The 25,704-nt window shown below is 45.6% G+C and overlaps 3 protein-coding genes across 7 annotated transcripts in view; all 3 read right to left on the bottom strand.

Annotated features, from left to right (window-relative positions):
• acot11a (acyl-CoA thioesterase 11a) overlaps window positions 1-3,100 on the bottom strand; it is a 16,272-nt gene extending 13,172 nt beyond the window's left edge. For 4 of the 5 annotated variants that reach the window (XM_076876958.1, XM_076876960.1, XM_076876962.1 and 1 more), the window contains exons 1-4: window positions 3,004-3,100; window positions 333-524; window positions 190-259; window positions 52-112 (exon numbers count right to left, since the gene is read on the bottom strand). In XM_076876958.1, coding sequence (XP_076733073.1) covers window positions 52-112; window positions 190-259; window positions 333-516 — 315 coding nt within the window. In that variant the 5' untranslated portion in view covers window positions 517-524; window positions 3,004-3,100. Of the gene's footprint in view, window positions 1-51; window positions 113-189; window positions 260-332; window positions 525-2,742; window positions 2,875-3,003 lie in introns of those variants that run through there. The other variant, XM_076876959.1, reaches the window with a different exon arrangement.
• A 6,078-nt stretch (window positions 3,101-9,178) lies between these two features.
• mrpl37 (mitochondrial ribosomal protein L37) lies at window positions 9,179-14,171 on the bottom strand. The gene is made up of 8 exons (XM_004576129.4): window positions 13,802-14,171; window positions 13,280-13,463; window positions 11,983-12,098; window positions 11,716-11,904; window positions 11,454-11,608; window positions 11,235-11,366; window positions 10,064-10,138; window positions 9,179-9,490 (listed from the first exon to the last, which is right to left on the bottom strand). The coding sequence occupies exons 1-8, from the start codon at window positions 14,169-14,171 to the stop codon at window positions 9,413-9,415; spliced, it is 1,299 nt and encodes a 432-aa protein (XP_004576186.2). The 3' UTR covers window positions 9,179-9,412.
• A 4,424-nt stretch (window positions 14,172-18,595) lies between these two features.
• On the bottom strand, window positions 18,596-23,933 carry LOC143413474 (uncharacterized). The gene is made up of 5 exons (XM_076876626.1): window positions 23,448-23,933; window positions 22,504-22,625; window positions 21,905-22,058; window positions 19,788-19,868; window positions 18,596-19,332 (listed from the first exon to the last, which is right to left on the bottom strand). Exons 1-5 carry the CDS (start codon window positions 23,503-23,505, stop codon window positions 19,235-19,237), a joined length of 513 nt encoding a protein of 170 aa, XP_076732741.1. The 5' UTR covers window positions 23,506-23,933; the 3' UTR covers window positions 18,596-19,234.
• Between the last annotated feature and the right edge of the window lie 1,771 nt (window positions 23,934-25,704).

Here is a 25,704-nt window from a genome sequence, read left to right as displayed (position 1 = left end):
ATTTCAAAAACAACGAAAGACACAAAGAACAGCAGCGTGAAGTTCACTGACCTCCATGCTGGTGTTAAAGGCTCTGTTGACCTTTGCCCTGATATTCACCACCTGACCCACACTGAAGAAAGATGGAAAGGCGGAGTTACTACCTTCAGCCCAAGCCTTCCATACACACTCACACACGCCTCCTCTCACCTGATGGTGTGCTCAAAGTGGATGTCATCCATCGAAGCGGTGACGCAGGGACTGCCAGCGTGCCTCTCAGCTGCACGGTCGAACAGTGAGGTCATTACAACATGCACTACTTCCAACACACACCTGTGACACACAAAGCTCACCTGAGAGGCAGGCGGCGGAGTCCATCCATTTGAGCAGCTGACCCACGCTGAGCTCCTGCCGATGGTTGCTGTGACAGGGCATCACGATCTGACTCATTTTCACCTCTGTCGGGTTGTAGTTTTCTTCTTCTTCCTCTTCTTCTCCATCCTCTTCCTCCAAACAATCTGATGTCCTGGAACTCATTTGGAAAGCTGGGGAAACAAATGAAAGGAAAGACACTGAAGCTACAGTACTGTGCAAAAGTCTTGAGTCACACCTCATTTTCTTTTGCCCCCAAAGAGCCAGACTTTGTAATCATTTTGAAACCTGATACTAGTCCGATTTCAGATGAATGTCTTTTTGTTTGTTCAGTCACTTAAAACTGACCTATGACTCTTTTTGAAGCATTCAATTCAGCTTTATTTATAAAACACCAAATCTCAACAACAGTCGCCTCAAGGTGCTTTATACTGTACAGTAGAGCCTACAGTGATACATGCAGAGAAGAACCCAACAATCATATGACCCCCTGTGAGCAGCACTTTGGCAACAGCGGGAAGGAAAAACTCCCTTTTAACAGGAAGAACCAGGCTCAGGGAGGGGCGGGGCCATCTGCTGCAAACGGCTGGGGCGAAAAAGGCACCTAACCCAGGAGGTGAACCAGTGCGTCTACACACAACAGACAATTTAGCAAAGAACCAACTGTAGACTGACTGAGCAGCTACTGCTCAGCACTCCCAGTCTGCTTCCCACCAAACATTCATCAGGTAACTGACTGTAAGTGTCAGTCGATGGATCCACGTCAGCCCACTATCAGTGGAAAAGAACGTGCAGCACAGCTGAGGCTTGTAAAGATGCACCTAAATAACGCACATAAAGAGTCCTGGAACAAAGTGAACACAAGTTTAGCCGTAACGCACAACGCCACACCAGACCTCCTCATGTGAACGGTCAATGATGGTGATTCTTTACATTTGCTTTGCAGCCACAGGATCCGGGCACACCACGAACTCCTCTGTACACCAAAGGAGTCCAGAGTCAGCTGTGAGGCCCTCTGACAGCTAAAGCGCGGTGGGATCTATGGTGGAGCTGCATATCACTAAGACTGTCTGACACGTGACAGCTGTGATGGCTGATTGCTTGGTTCTGTTGGTCACTGCATGCCTGCACAGCATCGTCTGCGCTGCATGCTCCAGAACACAGTAGGTTGGTTTTTGTTCTTAATGCATCAGATTTTCTTTTTATTGTATCCTATAGTTCAGGTTCTAATACATAGTTTGATATGTTGTTGATTGTTCTTTGTTTTCATTGTATTCATTTATGTGCTTATGCACATGTGTATAAATACACAGATACTCTATGTTGTTGTGCTACATGTAGGGTGTACAGCAGTTTGCAATGTTGTTTTGCATACAGACTATACAAACACATTATTAGAATTTTATTATTATATTATTATAAATATTAACCTGCAGTTACTGTGGGATGGTGCCAAAAACAGTATGTTATGTGTACTTAACAGCACTCGTGCCAAAGGCTAACAGAAAGAGCATTTAGAATAAGCTAACAGGAAGCTGAGGTAACCCCAGGTTACTGACTGTACAGACAGTATGTGAAACATGCAGAGCCAGACTTGGTCTCACTTGTTACAACTGATCTTTTGTGTCGTTGCTTAAAGTGGAATAAGATAGAGGAGGTGGCACCATTAAAGCACGGTAACGACAACAACAACCAAACAGAAAACTCCATGAAACTCAAAGTGGACACAAAGCAGAGCACTCAGGGTGTACACGCAGCTGAATGAGACGTGCTGTTTAAAGCACTTTGAGGGCTCGAGTAAAAGCTCCACATGAGAACCATTTACTACATGAAGACTGGATGAATATAACAGTGGCAGACTTTTCAGGGCCTCCACAGCCAACACCGGCCTGATAAGTAAAAAGCCTTTCTCTTGGATGCCACCAGGGGGCGCTGTCTTTGGCTTTCAGCCATACAAGTCTACGGAAAAACAGCTTTGTGCCTTCAGCGCAGTGAAAACGTTTGTAGCCTCATTCAACATAAAGTCGCTCCACGTATCAGAAAGGCTGGTCAACGAGGCTCTAACAAACCACAGTGTGTTTGTCAGCGTTGATGGAATCAGCTCCAAGCTTTCTGCTCGGGCTCAGCGCACACAGGTGAGGGCTGTGCTGCAAGCACGCCGCTGTTTGACACGGAAGCCTCGAGAGGAACTTTCACAGACTGTGGCCGTGACTCATGTTTCTGACACAGCTCGTGGTGGCGACACATTAACAGTTTCTTGAACGATCCTTCGTTCAGCTTTGGACCTCAGAGGTTTGTGCCAACAAGCTTCTCACACAGCGACTGGTCTGCTCAGTCCCAGTACAGATGTTGTCCTGGTCTGGACAGGTGGAGCGGGGACCGGTTACGTACCTGTGGTCTGTAGCTCTAAAACAAACAGCAGTGACCGTCGACCGGTGTCCTCCTGCACTGTGCACACAACAGACTCACAGTGACTGACGGTGACGCCCAGTCTAACCACTAGTTTCTGCCCAGCAGCTCCCAGTTCAGGTTTGTGCGTCCTTCTAGTTCCACAAACTGCGCCTGTGAGCCAGCCTGGTTTCCAGTCCGAGCCGAGCCTAAACCCGCACCGAGACCATTACCTACATGTTAGTGTACATTAGAGGAACAAACCTGAGGGCGGCCACTCACACAGCTCCACAGACTCACGAAACACAGCGACCAACACGGATTTCGCCAGTGCCTTTCAAAATAAAAGCCACACACTATGTGCGTCGATTTGCTGATTATACCAACCATGTGCTGTACATGTGCAACATTTAGCTCCTGGATAATAAGCTGAAGGGAACAGCGAATTTTTACAAAGTCAACGGTCAAAAGTTTTAGATCAGCCCAGTTCTTCCAGTTATTTATTGCAATTAGTCCTTCAGGTCCAATGAAGTCTGTCCTTGGAATGAAAGGGAAGAGGTGACCTACCAGCAGTTTAAAAAAAGTTACCCCAAAGTGAAAAATAATGTACATTTCAGATTTATACAAAAAGGCTTTTTCAGGGCACGCAGCGTGGGTCAACAACTTAAAGCTGCTCTGAGCAAGCCTTCCTACAGGTAATGATGGCCAAACGAAGCTTGTGTTAGAAACGGCTCATTATTCCAAGCGTTTCAGTCCTCTGGTGACATCTGGTGGCCAAAATTATGAAGCGCAGCTTGAGTTTAAAGCGCTCTTCTCTACAACACAGTGTGGAGTATGTGAGGCCCCGCCTCCACGTACTTATGCAGTTCATCACTGGACAGCTGTGTTTATAAATAATATGATATTAGGCCAATTTTCGTAGACATATTTTTGACCCGGGGGTAGAACTGATTGTGAACTGCAGGGGGTATGAAGTTGTAAAGTAACAACATGATGCATTTAAGGTCATCCTGTTTGGTTTTTATTTAAGCAGAGAATTGGTTCCACTGTGTGATGGCCCAGTCTGCTTTCTTGGAGATGATTTTTCCTGCCTCAGAGGAAAAATGCTCTCACATGGACAGAAGAGGCTGGAGTGCACAGGAACTGTAGAGATGCAGGTGTGCGCTCTTCCTGGTCCCACAGACTATCAGCTAAAGAGAATAAACACATTAAAGTGCTGCACATTTTGTAGAATAACATTAAGATTATTTTAAAAATAAAATGTTTTATTTTATTAAATTTAAAGAGTAAAGCGTGTAAAGAGTAAAGGTGGAGCGTGTGAGCAGCTTCAAGTTCCTGGGAGTCCACATCTCCGAGGATCTCACCTGGACGACCAACTGCTCCAAGCTGGTCAAGAAGGCTCACCAGCGCCTCTTCTTCTTGAGGACTCTGAGGAAGAACCACCTGTCCTCAGACATCCTGGTGAACTTCTATCGTTGCACCATCGAGAGCATCCTGACCAACTGTATAACAGTCTGGTACGGGAACTGCTCTGCCTCGGACCGGAAGGCGTTGCAGAGGGTCGTGAAAACTGCCCAGCGCATCGCCGGAGCACCACTTCCTGCCATAAAAGACATCTACAGGAAGCGGTGTCTGAAAAGGGCTGGGAAAATCATCAGAGACCCCAGTCACCCATCACATGGACTCTTCACCCTCCTGCCCTCTGGGAGGCGCTACAGGAGCCTCCGGACTAAGACCACCAGGTACCGGAACAGCTTCTTCCCCACAGCTGTCAGACTCCTGAACTCTGCCTCCTGACATCTGACCCACGTTAAACTCATGGACTGAACATACACACACCCACAATGGACAACTGTACCCTCAAACACAATAATAACATGGACTGAACCACCACTCACAACCACTAGCACTTTATATAGCCTCTGTAGAAACTATCTACACCCTCACTTATCTTAACTGCACTACTGTATAGCTCTGTGTAAATAATCATTCTGTACATTCGATAATCTTTAATCCTACAACTGTTTACAACTTGCATAGTTCCCATTTCTGTATAGCTGTATATCTCAGATTCTGTAAAGTTATTTATTTCATATTCTGTATAGTTTTTCATATTTATATCCTGTTCATAGCCTGTACATAGCTTGTACTCACTACAGCCTGTACATACTTATAGTTATAGAATATTCCCAACATACTTCATACCGTGTACATTATAACATACCATAATAGACCCATTTCTGTAATATACTCACATATCTATATTATTGCTAATATATATTGTAATATATCTATATCACTAAAGCACTTCTGGATGGATGCAAACTGCATTTCGTTGCCCTGTACCTGTGCATGTGCAATGACAATAAAGTTGAATTCTATTCTATTCTATTCTAAAATGGAAGTCTTTCTAAAGTTATTTAATGACATTATGAAAAGCAGATTTGTTTTGTTAAAACATTTAAAGTTTCTCATGTTCTCAGAGAAAATAAACGCGCACAAAACAAAAGCAAACAACAAGAACACAGACTTAGCAGACTTAGCTTTTCGTGGAGATCATTTCTCCTGCCTTAAGGAAAATCCCTTCACATGGCCCAGAGGAGGCTGGAGTGCAGAGAAACTGGTAGAGATGCAGGTATACAGTCTACCTGGGCCCCACCAACTATCAGCTAAAGAGAATAGATTACATTGCTGCACATTTGGCAGACTAACATTTTATAAGATAAGATAAGATAAGATAACCTTTATTAGTCCCACATGTGGGAAATTTGTTTTGTCACAGCAGGAAGTGGACAGTGCAAAAGTTATGAGGCAAAAATTAGAATACAATAAGAATAAATACAGTACACAACTGTACAGAATAGAATAAAATACTATATACAGTAGAATAAAATAAAATAAATATACAATAAGATAAAAATAGAATACGAATGCTATATACAACTGAGTAAAAATACAACGATGACAGAAAGGATTATTGCACTTAGTATTATTGCATATGTATGGATGTGTGTGTTTGTTCAGTTAAAGTCTTTATTATGGAGTCTGACAGCAGTGGGGAGGAAAGACCTGCGAAATCTCTCCGTCCCACACCGTGGGTGCCGCAGTCTCCCACTGAAGGAGCTGCTCAGTGCTGTCACAGTCTGCTGCATGGGGTGGGAGATGTTGTCCAACAGGGATGACAGCTTAGCCGCCGTTCTCCTGTCACTCACCACCTCCATTGGGTCCAGAGGGCATCCTAGAACAGAGCTGGCCCTTCGGATCACCCTGTTCAGTCTCTTCCTGTCCCCAGCAGAGATGCTGCCGCCCCAGCAGACCACGCCATAAAAGATAGCAGAAGCCACCACAGAGTCATAGAAGGTCTTCAGGAGTGGGCCCTCCACCCCAAACGACCTGAGTCTCCGCAGCAGGTACAGCCTGCTCTGCCCTTTCCTGTAGAGGGCGTCTGAGTTATGAGTCCAGTCCAGTCTATTGTTCAGATGAACACCAAGGTACCTGTAGCTGTCCACAGCCTCAATGTCCATACCTTGGATGTTCAGTGGTTGCAGTGGAGAATGCTTGTGCCTGCGGAAGTCTACCACCAGTTCCTTGGTTTTACTGGCGTTGATCTGGAGGTAGTTCAGCTGGCACCAGTCCACAAAGTCTTGGGTCAGACCTCTGTACTCCTTGTCGTCCCCATCAGTGATGAGGCCGACTATTGCAGAGTCATCAGAGAACTTCTGCAGGAAGCACTGGGTGGAATTGTGGGAGAAGTCTGCAGTGTAGATGGTGAAGAGGAACGGAGCCAGAACCGTTCCCTGTGGGGCCCCCGTACTGCAGACGACCCTGTCCGACACACAGCCCTGAGTCCTCAGATTAATTTTCAGATTAATTAAACAATAAAATATATAATGTTATAACATTACATGTAAAGAGTCAAGTGGAAGTTTTTCTAAAGTTATTTAATTATATTTATATTATCATTCGCTTCCTTATAAACCATTGAATCAGACACGAAGCAGTTAGGCTCTAACTGAAGCTTCGGACGTCACCGGTCACGTGACTCTGGCCAAACGAATCAAGCTTCGACACAGAGCTTCTGAAGCAGTGTGTTCATTTTTTTGACACACGCACTGAAGCGTCAGCTTCAAGCGAGCCATCACTATTGTAAGGAGAGCTGTATGGCAAATAAATACTTCCTGTTCCACTACACTTGCCTTGGTCCATCTCACTGTGTTTCCAGCCCTGTTACAGTCGGTCTGTCCTACAGAGAAACTGCAAAGAAAGTCAAAGTGTCAGTGAGTCCAGTTTCCTTCAGCATCAAAGGCTCAGAAACTGTGACAGGAAGACGTCTGCTGACCCAAAGACACGACTGAATCAGAGGACAAGTTTCTGAGAGGTAACAGCTGATGGCGGCTCACAGGACAGCAGCTTCAAGCAGCTTCATAGTGGTCGTAGTGAGAAAGTCTCAGTTCCAGCTGTGAAGAGAAACGTTGAGCTGCAGGTTTGACAGGACGAGTTGCAGAAAGAAAGCCAGACGTCAGAATAAGACAGAGGTTTGTCTGGGCCATGAAACACCGACACGGGACGACTGAAGACTGGAAGAAGGTATTATGGACTGATGGATCATCACGCAGGATCTTTGTACGGCGTTGAGTAGGTAAAGGACAGTTCCACAGTGTGTGGCATCAACTGTCAAACATGCAGGAGGAAGTGTGATGGTCTGGGGCTGTTTGCTGGATCCAGGGTCGGTGACTCGTACAGAGTGAGAGGCTCCCTGAACCAAAACCGCTACCACAGCATCCTGCAGCTCCCTCTGGGGTCAGGGGTTCATCCTACAGCAAGATAATGGCCCAAAACACGAGTTCAAGCTATGCCAGAACTACCTCAGGAAAATAGAACAAGGGAGTGTGCAGCACAGTCTCCAGACTGAAACCCCATCGAGCTGGTTTGAACTGGACAGAAGAGTGAAAGCAAAGCAGCTACAAGCTCCACATTCATGGGAACTTCTGCTACAGATTCGATTTCTACTGTAGAAAGAAGCCACGAGTCAGACGTTTAGAATACACTTTGGTCTATAAATTGATTCCATGATTTCTTCTTTAACTCCAGTTTCTTATTTGTATATGCTTTTATTTCAGAGTGCAACGAAACATTAAACGGCATAATTTTCCATAAAAGACTTTAAAACCTGGGATGTTCTTGGCAGCGTATTTGGGCATTTATTTTGATGTGCGTTTCAGTAGAAGGACTAGATGTTACAATCCCTGATTATGCACTGCTTTAAATTGAGAAAGGTTTGAGGGACGGCTGTTATGAGGAAAGCCCAGAAACTTTGCTAGCAGCACATCGTCGTGTGCCTCAACTGTCGGTCTCTTACCCAGGCTAATCTGCTATTTTTCCTTCCTTGGTTAGGTTTAGGGATTAGAGATCTGATCTAAATTATCGTATTAAATTTGGGACACATCATCAGTAGTGGACCTTGGATTCATCGGGTGTTTCAGCCATTATCACCAGACACCCTCATCCAAGGAGGCCCTGGAGTGTGTCTGGTTTATGTTAAATTGTTATTTCTCTCCTTTCTTCTGTTTACAGTTGATTTTCTATCTATTCACTGCAACTGAGAAATAATACTTACCTCTTTAGCATTTATGGAGCCTCACTTCTTCAAAGGGACAGAAAAGGTGATCGAGAGAAGTAAGACAAAGGGGACACGATAGGAGAGAGCAGGAAACAGTGCACTGTTTGGTGTTATGAAGCAGGTCACACAAACAGGAAGGAGCAGATTTATGGACACTTGTATGTGAGAAGCAAGATTTTAAAGTAAGAGTAAAATCACAATCCTTGCTGTAGATTTCAGGTCAGCGCTGCCACTTTTAATACTGTTGTGACTTCTATGAGCATTTGTGTCTTTAGCATTTTGTCAGAACGACAATTTTAACAGGATCTTTAGATATCTGAAAGCAACGTGCCGTGATAAATCCACTGAATTACCCGCTGTTTTTTCTTAGCTCCCCACTGTGTGCTGTGAGTTTCCTCAGACTGCTAAACTCCCTTTGCTTGTGAGCTTCATTCAGGATGTATTTGTTCTGTTTAGGATGTGGAAGACTGACTTCTTCAGCCTGAGCCTGGTGTGATTTACCTTGATAAAATGGTATGTTCAACTACAGAAGATAATCATGCAAACCCACCAAATGTGTCATTTGTGGTTGTTCTCCAAGTATTCAGAACGCCCTCGGCCAGAGGCCATGTCCTAACATGAGCATAAACAGTCACTGAACAGGAAAACCACTCATTTGCTTTTCGATGTGGAAGGAAAAGTATGTCCACACGTTTAACATAGAACAGCAACCCAACGAAACGTGTTGGGTACTGACATGCTTCAGGACGTAGCCTTAGCTTGGAATTTACATATGAACAGCTTGATAACCTTAATGAGAAAGAAAGAATAAACAAAGTGTTGAGAAAAGCAGCCTTTATTCAGAATAAAGATGTAGATGAAGTGTGGGTGCAGCTCCATGAAACACCCGGACGCTGTTACTGACTGAAAGAAAATCAGGAGTTTTGAGAAGATGCTGATTTAGATCCCAGACACACACAGACACACACAGACACACACAGACTTCACAGGCAACTGACTGCTGGCAGCGCATCGCTCACACAAACACACAACAGATGTATGAGGTCTGCAGTCCTACACAGCTCCATGCAGGTACAGTGCCAGGAACTTGCTGAACGCCTCAGGCTTGTATCCGGCCAGACCAGCTGGTATCTGTGGAGACACAAAGCAACCAATCAGAACCATTACATTTTCACTGTGGCTCCTCCCATCACACAGTCAAAAGGAAGCATGTGCAATACGTCTGTAACAGTTTCCACCAGTCTGTTTAACTATGCATCAAAAATGTTGCAGCTAAAAATTAACTGTGCTCTGCAGTAACTGCAGAGCGCAGTAACTGCAGAGCACAGTAACTGCAGAGCACAGTAACTGCAGAGCACAGTAACTGCAGAGCACAGTTACTGCAGAGCGCAGTTACTGCAGAGCGCAGTTACTGCAGAGCGCAGTTACTGCAGTTACTGTGCTCTGCAGTTACTGTGCTCTGCAGTTACTGTGCTCTGCAGTAACTGCAGAGCACAGTAACTGCAGAGCACAGTAACTGCAGAGCACAGTTACTGCAGAGCACAGTAACTGCAGAGCGCAGTAACTGCAGAGCACAGTAACTGCAGAGCGCAGTAACTGCGCCGTTAGAGTACAGCTTCCTGCACACTGACACAGGAAGGCTGACAGCTACACAGATAAGTAAAGTTAGTGAAAGCCACGCCTCCCCTCAAACAGAAACTGTACCTTGACTTGCTTCTTTTTAATGAGCGGTCGAACTTTTGCAAAATCATACAGCTCAACGTCTTCTTCCAGCCACATCTGCAAACAGACAAATGGAACAGCTAAAACAGACTGCTGGGGTTTAACTTGGGACTCATTAGCTGGAGGACAAAGAACAACTTGTTGACACATCCAGCAGTCTGCTCTTATGTTTGTGGCCTAAACTGGGCTGGTAAGTTGTGGAGTTATTACAAACCCTCAATAACACAAGGAAGCACCAAGACATACATAGCATTTACATACTGGCGAGGAGTGAGCCGTGCCTTTGTGCCACACTGACAGGTTTGGAGTGATACTTAGCACAACATAGCACGAGCTGTAAGAAGGAAATCATGGTGAACAATACAGCGAGCACTGAATCTGTAGTCAAATCCTTGAATTGTAAATGCACTGCATTTACAGCAGTGATATTTCCCTACTCATCAGGGCGTGATGTCAGCATCCTGTACTTTCTTTTTCCAAGGCTGAATGATTTCACAGCATAAATAATCCACACAGGTTAACACGCTTAGATCTGACTGGATGCTGGCAGATTATTCTCCGCTCTTCTTTGCTGAGTTGTTCATTTGAAGTGGCTGGTTTGAAAGCTTCACTCTGATTTTTCTCCACGTGAAAACAAAACAAACCATGAAGAAAAGCTCCAAGTTTCCAAAGTGATCAACTGATTTGAAGCAGAGAGCACACAGTGTGAGGACACACGCAGGTCCCTGGGCTGTGTCCTCTGATGGGGGGAGGCGGTCTGGGTCTTCATCCAGCTCATCTGAATAACTTAAACTGTTTGAACTGATGATCGTGGAAACTGCAACATGACACCTTCTGACCAGTACTGGGCAGTAACTGAGTACTATCAAAGGAATCCTTTGTATGCAACAGTGTAAATGGACACTACACCTGACACGCCTCCATGATCACTTATGACAGGTTAATAGGTTTTAGCCTTGATGCCGCAGAGCCATCAGCACCACTGATATGTTGGAATCTGCACATATATGTTTAGAGAAAACACATTTTACACACAGTTGTTGTTTTTTTAAAGTCATTAAAGACGTGCTGTAGCCTCGTCCCAGAGAAACACGAGTGCGTGCAGGCTTCTGACCACACCCCTACAGCCCAGGATTCCTCACATACAGCTCACCTGGTTTTTAATTCCATCGTCTCCTGAGAGGTCCGTGGTATTCAGCTGGAAAACCATGAACTGGAAAATCCTGCCATTGGTCCCGACTGACTGCACGGTCACAGGACGGTCTAAGAGTCGCTGTGGACGAGTCTGACACACATGAAGAGGGATAATTAAGAAACACAACACTGTTCAAACTGAGGTACAGTGTTGCTGTTCGTTTGCACGCATGCTTACCCCGTAGAGCTTGTGTGCACGGGCCAGCGCGTTTCCAAAGGTAAACATGATCATCTTGGTTCTAAACTGCTCTGGGCGGAGCTTACAACGAGGATCAGCTGACTCCAGGAAGTACAGCGTGTGGGCGTGAGGGTAAGGGTAGTCATCTCTGAAACCTGAGTGGACGTGACAGACTTCTGTCACTGAGCGTGAGGAGCAGACACAAGCACACCTGGACCATGACCTGCGTTACAGAAAGGACGACAGCTGGCTAACCTCTCACCTGTGTGGTTTACCTCCTCTTTGTACACGTGCACTTTCTGGAGGTCGATAGTCGGGGAGACGGGATAGAAGGCGTCCAGGACGTGATCCGCTGTGTCGGCCACCTCCTGTTTACCAGACATCTGTGGGAGAGGATCCGTGCTGTTCAGCAGTAAACCGTTCTGACCTCTTATCTGGAGGAGATCCTCACCTGACACGCAAACACGTTGGATCGTATTAGTCACGACTCGCAGTCAAAGCGATCCTGCTGAGCACGAGGGTACGATACCTCTTTTCCACGTGGTTGCCAGCGAGTAGTTCTCTGCAAGCATCCTCCTCCCGAGGGCCGGGTGGCTGCACTGCAGCGTCGCACACAGGTGCAGCAGGTTGAGCAGCAGAGTGTTGCTGAGGAACAAGCAACAAAGGGACAGTTAGTTTATACCGTTCTGTTTCACATTTAAATAAAAGAAATAATATGAGCATTATCATGACTCCGCCTATCATTACTGCTGCTGTGTGGAACGTCTGGAAACAGTCTCTGATGAACGTTAAGCTCATGAAGGGACAGGTCACTGCGTTCATGCGTTAACTCCACTGCACCAAAGCATAGATACGAGCTGTAATGCAGCTCTAATGTTCAGTCCAGTGGTTCTTAAGCTTGTTGGAGGAGCGAGCCCCACCAGTTTCATATGCGCATTCACTGAAGCCCTCTTTAGTGAAAAATAAAATGTGATTTTTTTCAAATTCAAGACATAGATATGTTTTTTTACTGGTGCACAAAATGAGCTGTGCATGTCATGGTGGAGGCTCTGCCCAACCCCTGAGACCCCTAGGGTTCGACTGAACCCAGGTTAAGAACCACTGGTTCAGTCTTTGTTATGTGGTGTGCCGCAGACAAAAGCCTGATCCTTTGACTCTGTGGCTTGTTTGGAGCAGCTGTCAGCATGTTTGCTTCTCATTCATAAACTCTCTGCATGCGCCGTCACAGGTTTGTGTTGGTGTCTGTCGGGGACCAGCTTGTTTTCTGAACACACAGAGGCAGCCCCTCGTTTCCAAACAACCCCTCAGGTTGTTTTGGCTGGTCCCACGGTGGTGCCATGGGGACAAAACCATCAACTAAAGCAATGAAAAAATATTGCAGTAAACAGTACACGTGTCACAGCCCTAAACAGACTGTATTCAAATGATGTCAGATCTTCCTTACAAACAGTGGTGAATCATGGGTTTGCAAACACACATCCACATGTGTAGAAGCAGTTATTCCTGTTATCAGAATACTTTATGAATCCCTGAGGAAAGGTTGCATCGAGTCGAGTGTGTCTGTGGAAGTCCACACTGCAGGGACTGATTCTTATAGAGCGCTTTTCTATAACCACATCCCAATCACACCCGAGCACTTTGTCTATACTAACTACATCCACACACATTCATACTCTGATGGACGCATCGGAGAGCATCCATGGGGTCCAAGGACACTGTAGACTGGAGGAGCCAGGGATCGAACCACCAGCTTTCGGTCAGTAGTGACCTGCTCTGCCTCCTGAACCTCAGCCACCCCACATGTGTAAGTATAGATGTCACCCAACCTGTATTTCTCTTTACGCGGTCGATCCTCTGTCGTGTCCCAGAAGCGTGCGTGTTTGATGGCATTCTGCACACGCTCATCCTGATCTGGGATCTGGTTTTCAGGGTTCTCTGCGAGGGAGAGGAGCTGTGCAGGGAGACCTGGGATCACCTGGGTTTTGGTCAGCCAGGCAGCCTGACGCACACCTGAGACCGACAGGCAAAAGTTTATATAAATAAAAGTGAAGATTTCAGATAAAAGCTTTTTAAAATGAATCAAATCTGCGTGATCACGTGGGTCTACGTTTAGCTACAAAGACTTTCAAAATAAACCTCTCTCAGAGTAAAGCTCCTTTTGCGCCTGTTTATTAAAGTCTTGATTATGTTGCACATAAACAAGCATCATATGAGTGGTTTCTGATGAGGCCTGTCAGTCAGCCGAGCGTCCCTTGCACTCCCGTGGACTAATAATGCTCATGTGTGTCTAATGAACCCCGGGCAGCGACCACCGGGCAGCGGCGTGCTCAGCGTGACACAGCCGTTACCTTCCAGCGCGCTGGTCCTCTGGTTGAACATATAACACGGCTTGTCCTTGTACAGCCGCATCTCGTGGGCAGGGGGAGACTTGTAATATCGCGGGTCCTTGTAGTCCCTCTCCCAGTGATGGGGAGCAGGTTTCGCCAGCCCCGGGACATAGTGCATCCTCTCTCCGTATGTGACCATCTCCAGTCCTGGGATTTCGACCCTCTCCCTAGGTTTCCGCGGAGGGGGGACCTTGGCTGTAAGGCAGCGGCCGACAGTGAGGTGTCTCCGGGCCCCTCCATGTGCCGACAACCGCTTCAAATCCGTCAAAAAGGCGGCGTGAGAGAAGAGCGGAGCCGCCGTTTTTAAACGCTGAGCCGTTTCAGGAAACATTTCTCCTCCCGCTGTTCTTCTCGTTGAGCCTTTAACAACAAACTCCGACCTGAATCACTGCTTGTCTGTAACCGTGCTGTGGGACAGCGCCATGACACTTCTTCTTCTTCTTCTTTTAATTTGTGTTGAGCTGTAAGCGGGGGAGCATAGCGCCGCCTGCTGTTACCTGTTTATAATCTTAATCCCGCATTTTGGAGATTATGAAGCCGTTATTTTAAAACAGCATTGTGATTTCTGTATATGTTGAAACAGGCCGTTCCTGTATCTGATGGCCGCTGACTTCTTCTCTGACTGTTTGGCAGTAAAAGTGCAAAGTCAGCTACTCGTGACAGGATAAAGAGACTGGCGAAAAGACGGATGCAGTTCGGGACCATAGTAGATGACGTGCTCCACCACCTGAGCCAGCCCGTCACGTCTTTCTCAGCTTGGTTACTACAATACTTGAGAGGAGCTTCCATGTTATGGAGAGGCAGGTAATTAGCCGGGAGTTTAAGGGTGTTGTCCCATTGTAGGGATTGTTTGCATTCAGAACTGGTCTATTCAATTCAGTTTTATTTATACAGCACCAAATCACAACAACAGTCGCCTCAAGGCGCTTTGTTTTATAAGGCAGACCCTATACATACAGAGAGTAACCCAACAATCATATGAGCAATGACTTTGGCGACAGTGGGAAGCAGTAGCGGTTTTAGATACGGGCGGCATCGTAGTGGGGGGCGGATCACGGCCAGCGCATAGTGGGAATGTCACAGGCACCGATCGGTTTTCTATCGGCCGTTTGCTGGGAGTAAGGGCGCCCTCCGCCTGCGAGCTGCGCCTGCTGCTGGCGGCACAGGGAGGAGAGGGCGGGGCGGCGGGGAGTCTCTGGCTGGAGCAGCGTCTAATAACCAACTCGCAGAATAAAACAAAATAAAAACAAAGCAACAAACACGAGAACACCAGACATCATGATACAGACTTATAATTCGCACCGATGTTTTTTCGAAATTCTGTACGCGAAAAGTGAGCGCGAGAGCCCTCGGTGCGCCTGCGCGCTGCTGAAGTCAACGACGAGGCTCCAGCTACAGCAGTGCAAGTAAACAAACAATAAATATACACTTTAGGACTCGGGGTCTGTGACACAGGACCCACACACACACGGGTTCTGCTTAGTGTCTTTTTATTTTGGAAATAATCTGCGGTTTTTTGGCAGCCGCCTCGGACGCAGCCACTCCCTCTCTCTGCCAGCATCATCTGCTCCATCTCACTGTGGGCACACAAAAAGACATCTCCCTCATTAACACTGTCCCCTACACCTGTTGCCTCCCCGCCTCCGTGCCGCCCAGGGAGCTCAGTGTGTCACCCCTCCTCTGCAGCAGGCCAGCAAACCACGCCCCTGCCACAGCTTCCCCACCGCCCCACCGAGGCCGGGGACCAGGGATAAAGGGATCAATAACAATTTAAAATTTATAATTTACAGTTTGATGATTTAAAGTCACACACACAACCCGTCGAAAGGGGAGGGGGGCCGGCTGCTTCCAAATAGAGCACATTTCATTCATAATGATGTAAATTATGTATTCATGATTTGAATCCTGGGTTGTGCGAAATCCCAGAAATACACCTTAGACAAAGTGAATCTGTGAACTAAGGTGTAGGTGTGTTAGGTTATGTTGTGGTGATCCTTGAGTTGGGGGATTTGTGTTCATACTGGAGTGCAAAATTAAAACCAATGGAAGATGGACAAGAAAAGTTCAAAGCCATCAGGTGCTCAGCTTAGAAAAAAGATAAAAGAAGAGGAGGAGAAACAAAAGATGCAGGTAAGCAGATGTGTGATTGGATCATGGCAGGTCATCCTGAACCAATCAGAATCAGAATACTTTATTAATCCCTAAGGAAATGATGTGGGTTACAGTCGCTCCAAGAAGAAATGGTAAACATAGCAACAGTAACAGACTAAACTCCAAACATTATGTTACAGATTTTAATATAATATTAATTAGTCGTTGTCAATTGTTGATTTGTCCTGTTCTCCTTGTATGATGAATTATGATGGCTGTTTGGTAGCTGTTTGCATACAATGCATACTCTCTCTCTTCATATGGGGGGGGGGCAGAGGGAGTGTTCGCCCGAGGCCCCAAACAGGCAAAGACCGCCACTGGTGGGAAGGAAAACTCCTTTTTAACAGGAAGAAACCTCTGGCAGGACCAGGCTCAGGGAGGGGCGGGGCCATGTTAGCTAGCTCTGAGTACCTGCTGTTAGCAGCACCCATATTTGTGCAGCCTGATCACTGAGGGCCATTGGCCTCTTCAGCCAGTAGGCACAGATAATGTCAGGTCTTGGCACCGTCCAACTCCTCATTCTGAAGACACATTATTAGATGTCTGCCTTTGAGATGTTGACTGGGTCTTGCTCTGTGAGATTGTCGTGGTCTTCGGTTCACCGGCTACCTTATGTGACGCTGCTTTCTCCACGATGTTCTTTCAGTATTGCTCAGTTTCAGCTGGGTCTGTCTTTGTGCTATTTCCCCTCACAGCATGGAGCTCTGGAGAACAAGCCATTTTTTTCTGAACCTCTTCTTTCCTACTAGATCTCTTCAGTGTACTGGGCCGAGCTGTGAGCCATCTTGTAGTGCTTCTTTTTCACCCAGGATATGTTTCTCATGGTGTCTATCTGCACTGCTGTTCACTGACTTCACTGATTTTGGCTTCCTGCCTTCTCCTCTGTGTGGAGCTTACTCTTTACAGTCTTAAACCCAAGTGCTTTTAGTATTACTGTGGCATTTGCATATATGACCTCATTGTTTTTAGTGATACTGGCAGTGGGGATCATGTGTAGAGCACATCTGCAACCATCCTCTGACGAGACGTTTTCAGTGAGCCAGTGGAGTCGTGTGTTTGGTCGGTGGGTACTGTGATTGCAGCCGGTCCCCAGCTCTCTGTAAACGGCCATTGATCAGTGGTTATAATAATTAAGGACCAGTAAACTGAACTCACAGTCCATTCTTAGTAATGGTGCTAGTTTTGACCAGTATCCAGATGTACTGTTTAAAGGCTTCAGTCAGACTCAGGAGGTCACATGTATGGATGAGGACATGTGACCTCCACTGAAAACCCAGCAGAACCAACTCTCTGGGAGGTCCTTGTGAGTTTACACGACTCAGTAATGCACTACAACATTGTTATTGTTAATTGTGATTCATTACCCTGTTAATCACTGAGCTGAGCTAAAGTAAATCAATAATAAAAGATAAATAATATAAATATTAGAATAAAACCCCAGAGAGTAAATTTGACACCCCTACCGGTTAGGAAGGAACAAGCCCCGCCTTCCCCTGCTCCGTACCGTTGTTGTGCCAAAACCTGATTTCCAATGTTTCCCTGTGTGTTTTATGTGTAACATCATTACGTATGTTGCTAAATAGACTTTGGTGAACAGGTATTACAAAGGGGTTATATATAAAATTAAAAAATTACCTGTTTCTCAAGTATCTTTGTAACTGTGTTATTGTACTTACATTATAATCAGCCAGCTCCCTTTTGTCCACTTAAAATATGTTTACAGAACTATTTTTGCATTTGTTGCACAGGACCAGCTTGTTGCTGGAAAATAACTATAAACCTGAGAAACTGAGCAGATATCCATACCGGAGATCTGCATGGACCTTGGAGAAACGGACCTGATTTGTTGTGAACACTTTGGAACCATCGTGATCTGCACGGGCGCGGAGGAAGCGGACAATATCCTCTCTGAGAGTTGAACATTAGACGCGCGCTGGCTTTTTTTTTTGTGGGATCGTGCGACCTGACGAGGAAGATGGCGAGCCGTTCCCTTTGAACCGAACCACAGCCATTCCGAGTTGGCCCAGAAGGGCAGGTTGCTCTTCTCTCACGAAGAATTGCAGCAGAGCGGTTGGACAAAATCACTGAACACTGACTATTAAGCCGGCAAGACTGACATATCTGAGCTCAGATAGGATTCTGGTTACTATTATTATTGCTGTTGTTGTATCTTATTTAATGTTTCATTCCTGTTTATGAAGTGCTGTTTAATTGTTGCTATATAATTCAGTACAATTCAAAGCAACTTTACCTGTGGCTCCACTCATTCTTCTGCACGCCACTCACCATGACCCTCCTGCGAGTCGAGCTATTGGCCCATTCTCTCCATCCCACTTTAACTTCCCCTACCCTGTCCTGTACTTGGCTACTCTTGCCTGGATGGTTGAGCAGTACATATGATAATACAGATAAACCTGGACGATATTCCAAACTGTCATCATCTCTGTCAGCCGGGATCAGGAACACCGTTACATTACTGTTATTTTAGGCCCTGTGCTATGATCTTACTAAAGCTATGTTTAAACAAGCTCTCTCTAAATTTTTTTCCAAAATAATATCTAAAACTGTACACTGAGCACACAAGACCATTTTTTTATTTGTTGCATTTATTTAGCAGCATGACAGTGAAGAGAACAGAAGAAAGCTGGGACAAAGAGGAGCAGCGAGCAGCTCAGGGCCTCTGCATCATTAACCTTTCAGGATGTAGATCACAACAGTGACCTAAACCAGTGCCCCATGTTCATCTAGCCCTCTCTATGTGCAGACAATAATACTGAGGAATACTATCATGTTCCCGTCCATCCACTCAAGGAGTCGACATAATCTGGTGTTGGTTATGCAGCCTCAGAGCAAACTATTGGAGAGTTAATAAGGGAATTATTTACTGTTTTAATGTCTCGAGTTGTTTTAAAAACACCTTTGTCATGTTTTCATTATTTTAAGCAAATCATGATGAAAATAATTAGCAAAATCATGGATCCTGGTGTTAATTTAAAGAGCAAAGCTTCAGCAAATCAGACACCACAAATAAACAAATTTACTGCAAATGAGTGAGCCCCAGTATAAACTGATTGTTCCTTGCAGTGGGTATTTAGTCAAATGTGTGTGTGCATGCGTGTTAATTGCGGACTAAATAATGCAGAGCTTAAATTTAAAAGAAGACAGAATAAAAGAGGCTACATCTTAAAACTGAATAATACAAACAAAGCAATGCTGAGAGGAGATATGGGTGTCCGTCTGATCTCATTCTGTCTTGTGTTTTACAGCCAGCGAGGCCAGGCTCAGGAGCAGGATGGTAGTTTTTCCCAGAAGCACCCAGAACCACAGCTGACCCTTCAGACCTGCATGGACACAGATGAATGTACACTGGGTTACATAAAATCCCTCAGAAGCTAAAGAGCGCACGCAGAGACGAGCCGCATTTAGAGGGGAGCGATAGATTAGCATGTATAGCACACAGACATGAAGGAAACATTTGACTTTCTCCTCATCTCTCAGTCTGAGTGTGTTTTCCTGTGCAGGGGTTGGAATGGATAGTGAAGTGTGAACCCCCAGGGAGGGAGAGGGGGAAAAGCCAACACATACTGGGAGAGAAGTCTGAGCCTCTGCACTGCTCTTTGGAAACTGTAAAAAACTGAAAGACTGAAAAAATCAGCACTAAAAATAAAGAAACAGCAGCTACTGTGGAAATCCTGCTCTGTGTGAGACTTCCAATCACACGTTATAACATATTAGTCCTGACTCTGATGAGCACAATCAGTGACATCAAACTGATAACGTGCTTGTGAGCGCTCACCTGCTGCATTGTGGGTCTGCTGGGTGCAGTTACACTTTGGGCTGCTGATGGTCAAGGAAGGTGGTTTTCCTGTGAAGTTATCTGGACAGAGGAGTGTTAATCAGACCAGGAATAAGTCATGATAGCCTAAAAACAGTAATACACACTGTTCACATGTTCCAAACTGGGTTTTCTGGAAAGCTGGAATGTGAATGCACTTTCCTGGAAAACACTTTGGATTAACCTCTGTTGTTCTAAATGGGATCAATAAATAAATTCACCTTACAGTTCACACAAAAGTGTTATTACAGTCTGCCTTTTTCAATGATCATTTAATAAAATATTAATATTAATATAACATGCTTCAGTGGGCTGATCACTTTTTGGCACAACATGTGCTCAGACACAGAGAGAGACGGATGTGCACGGGACCAGCTTGTTGCTGGAAAATAACTATAAACTTGAGAAACTGAGCAGATATCCATACCGGAGAGCTGCATGGACCTTGGAGAAACGGACCTGATTTGTTGTGAACACTTTGGAACCATCGTGATCTGCACGGGCGCGGAGGAAGCGGACAATATCCTCTCTGAGAGTTGAACATTAGAAGCGTGCTGGCTTTTTTTGTGGGATCGTGAGACCTGGATCTCTTCCTGACGAGGAAGATGGCGAGCTGTTCCCTTTGAACCGAACCACAGCCATTCCGAGTTGGCCCAGAAGGGCAGGTTGCTCTTCTCTCACGAAGAATTGCAACAGAGCGGTTGGACAAAATCACACCCATCACAGACTTTTGACCTTTTGGATTTGACTTGACTGAACACTGACTATAAAGCCGGCAAGACTTATAGGGTTACCGGGGCCCCGCCCTGGAGCCAGGCCCAGGGAGGGTGCCCAAGGGCGAGTGTCTGGTGGCCGGGCCTTAGTCCATGGGGCCTGGCCGGGCACAGCCCGAAAAGAGGACATGGGCCCACACTCCTGCAGGCCCACCCACCCACAGAAGGCGCATTGGGTGCATTGGGTGCCGGACGGCGGCCAGGAGCGGAGGCCCTGGCGGACTGATCCCTGGCTACCAAGACTGGCAATAGGGACATGGAATGTCACCTCTCTGGTGGGGAAGGAGCCTGAGTTAGTGCGTGAGGTTGAGAGGTACCGGCTAGATATAGTCGGGCTCACCTCTACGCATGGCTTGGGCTCTGGAACCAGTCTCCTGGAGAGGGAATGGACTCTGTCTCAGTCTGGAGTTGCCCCTGGTGAGAGGCGGCGGGCTGGGGTGGGTATTCTAATATCCCTTCGGCTTGCTGCCTGTACGTTGGGGTTCTTCCCGGTGGATGAGAGGGTTTGTTCCCTGCACCTTAGGGTCGGGGAACAGGTCCCAACTGTCATCTGCCAAGTGGCAGTTCAGAGTACCCAGCCTTCTTAAAGACCCTGGGGGGGGGGGGGGGGGGGGGGTGGTGCTGGAAGGTGCTCCACCTGGAGACTCTGTTGTCCTGCTGGGAGACTTCAATGCTCACGTGGGTAACAACAGCGAGACCTGGAGGGGCGTGATTGGAAGGAACAACCTTCCTGATCTGAACCCGAGCGGTGCTCTGTTATTGGACTTCTGTGCTAATCACAGTTTGGCCATAACGAACACCTTGTTCGAACATAAGAGTGTCCATAAGTGCACGTGGCACCAGGACGCGCTAGGCCGCAGGTCGATGATCGATTTTGTAATCGTATCACCTGACCTGCGACCATATGTTCTGGACACTCGGGTAAAGAGAGGGGCTGAGCTGTCAATTGATCACCATCTGGTGGTGAGTTGGATCAGGTGGCGGGGGAGGACGCTGGACAGACCTGGTGCACCTAAACGCGTAGTGAGGGTGTGCTGGGAACGTCTAGCAGAGGCCCCAGTCCGCGAGATCTTCAACGCACACCTCCGGCAGAGCTTCAACAGCATTCCGAGGGAGACTGGGGACATTGAGTCCGAATGGACCATGTTCAGCATTTCCATTGCCGAAGCTGCTGCATTGAGCTGCGGCCGCAAGGTGGTTGGTGCCTGTCGTGGTGGGCACCAATAAATAAAAGTGTCATCTGGAAAATTCGACAATGAAATACAAGCCAATAAAGATGTGATAATAATAATAATTAGTCCTTACTTGCTATTTGAATACTAAAAGCAGGACTAATGGTATGGGGTGGGTAGGTCTTGCATTGGTATTGTCCAGTGTGTGCCTTTGTAAAAGACTGGACATTCAGGACCAGGGTCACATTGGGTAATGCAGAGGAAATGTTGACAAGAGACTCGTTGTTCTGGAAGATAAAACAGTTACAGCAGTTATGTTAACCTGACAAACATCACAGCCATGTGACAATGTTAGCCTATCATATGAATGCTTCAGACAATGAGGTAAACATAGCCATGTTAGTCAGCAGCTCATGCATCAAATTGCTATGAGTATTAGTATTTTAATACATGATATCAAAGTATAATACAGAGGTGTCCAACGCCAGGCCTGGAGGGCCGGTGTCCTGCAGGTTTCAGATGTGTCCTTGATCCAACACAGCTGATTTAAATGGCTAAATGACCTCCTCAACATGTCCTGAAGTTCTCCAGAGGCCTGGGAATGAAGTCATGTGATTCAGGTGTGCTGACCCAGGGTCAGATCTAAACCTGCAGGACACCGGGCCTCGAGGCCTGGAGTTGGACACCCCTAGTATAATACTAAATGTATACTAATATCTGAGACTTGTATACCTTCCACAGCTGTGCAACGTGGCTGTTTTTTAAACATATGAAAGTACAGTTCAGCCTGAAGGCTTCTCCAGGTGAGATCACCATGTCTCCAGAGGTATTCACTCCAGCTTGGTCGCAATCATCTACGAACAGAAAGACTGATTTTAAAAACCTACACCCAATTTTTTACATCCATGTTTAACTTTTACTCGTGTTTCATTTGTTCAGTACGTATTTGTCCTGCCAGTGAGCTTTCAGTTCCTCTGCTCTCAGAAGCAGGCTCCATATCTGTCCCAACAACTGCAGTTTACATGAAGGTACGACCCGAGGCCGACTATTGGACGAGCAGTAAAACACTGAAGCAGCAACACTCACAGTAAGAGAGAGAGAGAGTGTGTGTGTGTGTGTGTATGTGTGTGTGTGTGTCTGTGTGTGTGTGTGAATCAGCTTTGTCTGGGACATTTGTTTCACTGATAACTCTCAGAGATCAGATGAGTGTCGCCTCTTTTCTAAATGCAATCAGTTGTTGGTTCTGTGCCTCAGGCTCCTGTAAAGGACAAACTACAAGAGTGCAGCTTTTATAACACTGTCAGTGTACAATAGAAGAAGAAGAAAGTACACCGTCTGTCAGTTTTGTGGTTTTACAGGACGTAATAAAAATGTCACAGATTACACACTGAGTCGGGATTTTGCACAAAAACTAAAACACGATGTCACAAAGGAGTATTAGTGCCAATCACTTTAAAATAGCTTTATTTTTCAGTTTAATTTTTTTAAATAATAATAAAGTATTTGTCAGCTTCAGACTTTCAGAAACTCATAATACTGTAGCCACGCCCAGTGTCTCTGACCAAAGCCAGTTTGAGTTAGTAACTACAATGACATGGATACAGACTTAAACGAGTTGTAATTAAAATGTCTGTTATCATCATTGACTTTTGTGAAGTTGTCATTTAGCGGCTCACCTTCAGCTTCAGTCCAGCACAGCAAACTCACCACCAGAACCAACAGCTCTGCCTTCATCCTGCCTGTGTGTCCGTCACCTCACTGCCAGCATCTGGACACCTCTAGTTTCAGTGCTGGCTATATTTCACAGGAAATACGTGCGTATAAGGACTGGGAGATACAATCGGCTGACGTGAGTCCTCAAGCAGAAGGAGGCTGCGGTAGCCAGAGCAGGAACACTGATAACAGCACATAACAGCATCATTCGACCGTCTTTAATCTTCATACTTTGTTCAGAAGAAAAATCCCCACATGTGCTGTCGAGCACAAATACGGGATATTTGGTCGTTTCTGTGTTGACACCAACCGGACAAGGTCTCACTTGGAGATAACATCTGCCTGTCATCAGGAGCAACTGCTGAAATCTGCTTCTCACCTACAAAAACATCAAAAGAGCGTAGAGAAAGAAAGGAAGTACTCTGTAGCTAAAACTGGAGGCCTCTCACTGCTCAGTCACCGCACTTTGACCCTCATCAATATTGGATTTGTTTCCCTTCACTTTGTTGTCCACTGTCAAAGGAAAATTGTACATAGTGTGATCAGCTGCATGAATGTGTTTTATTGATCACTAAGCACTCCACATGTCTACATGACTTTTCACATAAACTCTTGTGTGATAAACTTATTTAGCAACTAACAGCTTCCTCTTTCCTGAGAACGTACACGTGTAGAGAAGGGGAACCTCAGCTCTAAGTTCTTGGAATAACTTAGTTACCTTTGTACACACACAAGCTTGTATAAATAAAGAACGCAGACAGTGACAGAGCGCCAGTCCGTGAGTGCCTCCTGCGAGGACGAGCGCTCTGGGACCGCCCTCGCGAGTAAAGACAACTGCAGTGTTTGTGTTTTCTAACTCAGGTGTCTCAGCTGAAGAACTGTGGGGCGATTCTTAGAAATCCCCTGTCGTCCACTAAACATTAAAATAGCTCCATAAAATATATTAATTAATTAATAGTATTAAATATATCAATTATATGTTTGCATATAATTGAATGACAGCTAAGCCAGAGTTTAATCAAAGATTTGTATCAGTGATGCTAAAAGAAAAACCCAGACTGTGTGTGACAATGCAGCTTGGACACAAAGCAGCCAAGAAACGACAACATCTCTGCTGTGCAAGTGTTTCTGATGGTTACCACGAGTGCCCCCACCAACCCCACTGACCCCTGCATCAACATTTAACCTAGCATGCTTTGAGTTTGCTGCTGCAAAGCTGATTGAAACCAAACCTGTTGCCTTCAGCTTTTTATTACATGTTGGTGGTTAAAGGCAGGCGGGCAGCGTGAACAGTTTGTGGATGCCATAACTCCATAGGAGCTTCAAACTGATACCATAGGTCTATCTATAAAAGTCTGAATCTTAGCAGACCTAAAGGTTAAAGGTCAGAGGTTCTGAAATCCTTGTGAATCGATAGCTCGAGAACAAGGCCATCTAGGAGCTTCAAATGACAAGAACCTGGCCTCAGAATGGGCCATTAGCCCCTCCCACCACCACCACAGAAATATACTGATTCCTTCTTTTCTTTTTTACCACCAGCAGCCTTAAATACATGCTGATCTTTTGTCAAATGCAGTTACCAACGTAAGTTTACAAATTCATATCTGTTGCATGGCCTAACTAACAGCAAATGTTAGTTTTGTTTTTTAAATGGTTAGTGTTCAGAATAAATTGTGTGCACCCCCCCACTCTCATTGGTCCTCTAGTCACATGACTAAGTAAGTTGTACCTTGAAGTACCAGAGTAAATACTTCATGAACCTTTCTTTCCTCATGTTTCAGAAGGGTTTAACATGCCATGACGTTGCCCTAATTTGTAGTATAAACTGATATGTTTCCACCCTGTTACTGTCCAAAGGTGGACACACAGTAGCAGCCACATTTGTCACTGATGTGATGATGTCATTGATCCAAAGCATGCATCTCTCAGTGCATTTGTATAATATCCATATTTCATTACGTAAGAAGTCACTTAGATGAGTGATTACACATTTACTATTAAAGCTGCAGACAGATGAATCCTTTCTGGAACCTTCCAGTCTCTCAGCTTTTTGTCACAACACGTTATTTGCAGGTTGACTTTCCAGCTGTTTACTTACATTCAGACAACTATTTGTATTGCAAATATTCTACAATTGCATGTTTACGTATGCAAATGTAGCATTAGCCTATTAACTTTGTGCTAATTTGCTTAAATATTTAGAAACATCTGGATTTTTTA

Source organism: Maylandia zebra, linkage group LG18 (genome assembly GCF_041146795.1).
Source record: "Maylandia zebra isolate NMK-2024a linkage group LG18, Mzebra_GT3a, whole genome shotgun sequence".
NCBI lineage: Eukaryota > Metazoa > Chordata > Actinopteri > Cichliformes > Cichlidae > Maylandia > Maylandia zebra.
Note: the sequence above shows the minus strand (reverse complement) of the source record. Positions and strands in the feature narration are given on the sequence as shown.